Source organism: Cydia pomonella, chromosome 15, assembly GCF_033807575.1.
Source record: "Cydia pomonella isolate Wapato2018A chromosome 15, ilCydPomo1, whole genome shotgun sequence".
Lineage (NCBI taxonomy): Eukaryota > Metazoa > Arthropoda > Insecta > Lepidoptera > Tortricidae > Cydia > Cydia pomonella.
This window is the reverse complement of record NC_084717.1, coordinates 8734103-8737408: the sequence shown is the minus strand read 5'-3', so window position 1 is coordinate 8737408 and position 3306 is coordinate 8734103. Positions and strand designations below refer to the sequence as shown.

The window sequence follows — 3306 nt, the reverse complement described above, 5'->3', positions numbered from 1 at the left end:
TCTTACGGACCGTGTGTGCGTTTATGCCCGCCTTCCAATTATGGGCCTCTCTCAGATACACGGGGCATCTCCTGTAACTGGCAGGATGAGAGCCCGTGTAGTTGGCGCATGTACAGGGCTCTTCTTTTGGCCTGCGGCATTTTGTTGCTGGATGAGGTCTGCACAATGGACGCACTTTTGCGGACTATGACCGACCTTCGAATGGTGTCTGAAGCCCTGGCAGCTGTGACACTGCGGTGGTCCAGATTTCCCCCTCCATGCTTCTATTATAAAGGAGTTCAGGAAGAGAAACTCGTTCACCCTGTAGATCGCGGTATATGCTCGCGAGGGTAGGGGGAGGGAGGGCGGCGAGCTGCAAGAAGTAAACGCAGCCCGGCTTGCCCTCTCTGGCGTTTATCTGCTTGATGTGCTCTACAGTGAATCCGAGGTCCACGCAAGCGTTCTTGATTTCGTCTAGTGGCGTTTCTGCTGGTAAAGCTTGGAGCGCCACCTTCATCTTCTTCTCCGAGTATACGGAGTAGAGAGTATTCCACTCTACGGCATTGTCCAATTTTTCGAGATACTTGAACACCGTACGGTACTCCTCTTCTGATTTGGGCTAGAACCGAAAGCCTGTCCTCACCGGATTGGCGTCGACGGTTCGGCCCAACTCCGCGGTGATTCCCTTGACCACCGCTATCCAGTTAAGCAGCACCGGCGCCACGATGCTGGAGTATCGGATCTTCTAGGGTTGTTGTTTTGTAGCAGTATCTTTATTGCAAAATGTTTTTTTATTACTTTGCCCAATAGGTGAGCGGCGGTATGTATAATGCCCGGGCAATTTAATTATTTCTATATTTATTATCACATGGCCATCTCAAATTGGGCATTTTTCATAATGCCCGGGCATTATGAAAAATGCCCAATTTATCACTTGGTCCATAACAGATATAGTAAAAGTGGAGCAGATCGTAAAAATAATAAAACTAGGATGTTCTTTGAGACTACAAGATTTTATTTACGAAAATAGGAAAATAAAAATCGCCATTGTACAAAATTTGTTCCTAATGAAATATTGAGCAACCATCAGTGCCAGTTACTCATTGAATATCAATAGGACTAATGCAATGCAAGTAACTGTTTGATATTATTATGAAAGTTCTTTAACGAAATCTGACACAACATCCAACTTGTTCAAAGTAAAAAAATGAAAATGTTTTAATTCATTATCGGCAATCAAGTCTTGTAGTAACTTATGTACAATTTCTAGTCCCTTTATGCTCGATTCTTCTTTGATTTTCACTTGATCCAGTAAGTCTTGGGAAACTTTAACCTTGCAAAGATTAATGAAGCCATTTAGCTGTTTAAAATTTTCGAACAGGAACACACCTGGTATTATGGGTACCCCGATCCCGATCTCTTTGCAAGTTTTTGCAAAGTTATTAAATACTTCTTTTTCGAAAAATGCCTGTGTGAGTATGAAATCTGCTCCACTGTCAGTTTTTTCTTTGAGATTTAAAAGTTTCTCTCCGGTATGGTCGGGAGATCCAGCGACTCCAATGCAAAAATAATTTCCAGTACTCGCCCTTATGTAGGCTACTAATTCTCGGGCGCTTTGAAAATCCGAAGTGGCGGCGTCATATTTTTCTGAAATAAGTAAATTATTATACATGATCAAACGAACTTCAAAGTGAAGGTCGATCAGTATTATATGAGTAAGCTTCATTCGAAGATATAAAAACCTAGGGCTATTGCTTGTCTGCTACATACAACTTAAGTGGGGATCGTTCATATTCAGATAACATAATGTAAAATGACGCAGAGAAAAAGTTGTCTTGCGACAGTAAACTACTGCAAATACACGTCATGAGATTTAAATCCATCCAACTATAAAGCCAAGTTTTAAGATAAAACACAACAATAAGCTACTTACCTCCTAACATAACAAGCAGGTTGCAAATATTTTGCTTCTGTAGTAGTGCCAGTACTTGGTCCAAGTAATCCTTTTTCAACATATCACAAGTCAAGTGCAATAACACATTATGTTGTTTGCTTCTTAAAAATTTAGCCATCCTTATAGGTGCTATATCTAAGTCTTCGCACTTGTGATTTGTGGCGTGCCATGTCACGGAGAAAAATACTGGCTCCACCTTCAGTTTGTTTATTTCTTCAACTGCCACATCGGGAGTTACTTCGAAAGAATAGGAAAACTTTTTTGACTGTTTTATCAAGTCAGTTATTTTACCTAGAGTCATGTCTCCTCTTAAAGTTTATAATTATAACCTAACAAATTCTTTAAGCTTTACGTTACTGTGTTGTTTTGCAACTGGCTTATCAATACGCAATCCGCCTATATAAGTGATAACGCTCGATTTGAAATGCAAACGTTTAAAGAGCAGTCAAGTGACGCGAAGAATTCGTTATCGTACTTGTAAGTTAATGTTTCAAGTCGAACTGACTTGTTATCTGCCATTACAGTGAAGTCAGATCACTTCTTATTGTTATACACATATTACTATGCGTGCCACAGAGCTAAGTGAATAAATAGAGTGCTAACCTCACAAATATCGTGACAATAGTAGCACTAGATGCCTAGGTGGCGTTTTTATATTAGCTACTTGATTTGTATAACAACTATTTTGATTTATTATTCACTTGTCATGCTCTGAAAGAGGGTCATTGTTGTTCTAAGGAGTGCGCAGAAAATAATACGTTTCTGCACAAGAGCATTTTACGTTCCCGCAGTACGTTTTTTTTTTTATATTACGATAAGCAATTAAAATCTGATATGGATTTATTGTACAATTTCCATGCTGATATTTATCTCTCCATTCAATAAATCACGATACTTTCACCTATATAGTTAATAAAATTGAAAGTACCCTCAAGAAATACTATAAAAGTCTATCAATAAGTCTATACTCATATTTATTTTATTACACAAATGTATTTTATTTTCCTCGTATTGAAAATGAAAAGTAGAGTGTTTAAAGGGTGAAAGCACTTTCATCCCTTGGTTAACAATCTACTTTAGAAATATATTGTACGACAGAACTAATAACTAAGTATGAAGAGTACGAAGACACTTTACCCATTTACGGTACTGTACTATTACTATCGTAGTTCATATTTTAGGAAAGGGATATGGAGACATTGTTCAAGAATAACAAATAAAACAAAACACATCCAAATTATGTAGTGTAATGACTGTTCTATACATTGATTACCAATCAGCCATAAAGGTATCACAACCAAAATCAATTACTACGAATAACTTAAAAAAAAAATCTAGTGTCGTTAATCGTAAAGCTGCTCGAAGCTGCATGT

General features: G+C 38.1%; 1 protein-coding gene across 1 annotated transcript; it reads right to left on the bottom strand.

Moving 5' to 3' along the window:
- Positions 1–973: 973 nt before the first annotated feature.
- On the bottom strand, positions 974–2842 carry LOC133525723 (methylenetetrahydrofolate reductase (NADPH)). The gene is made up of 2 exons (XM_061862087.1): positions 1913–2842; positions 974–1626 (listed from the first exon to the last, which is right to left on the bottom strand). Exons 1-2 carry the CDS (start codon positions 2232–2234, stop codon positions 1130–1132), a joined length of 819 nt encoding a protein of 272 aa, XP_061718071.1. The 5' UTR covers positions 2235–2842; the 3' UTR covers positions 974–1129.
- Between the last annotated feature and the right edge of the window lie 464 nt (positions 2843–3306).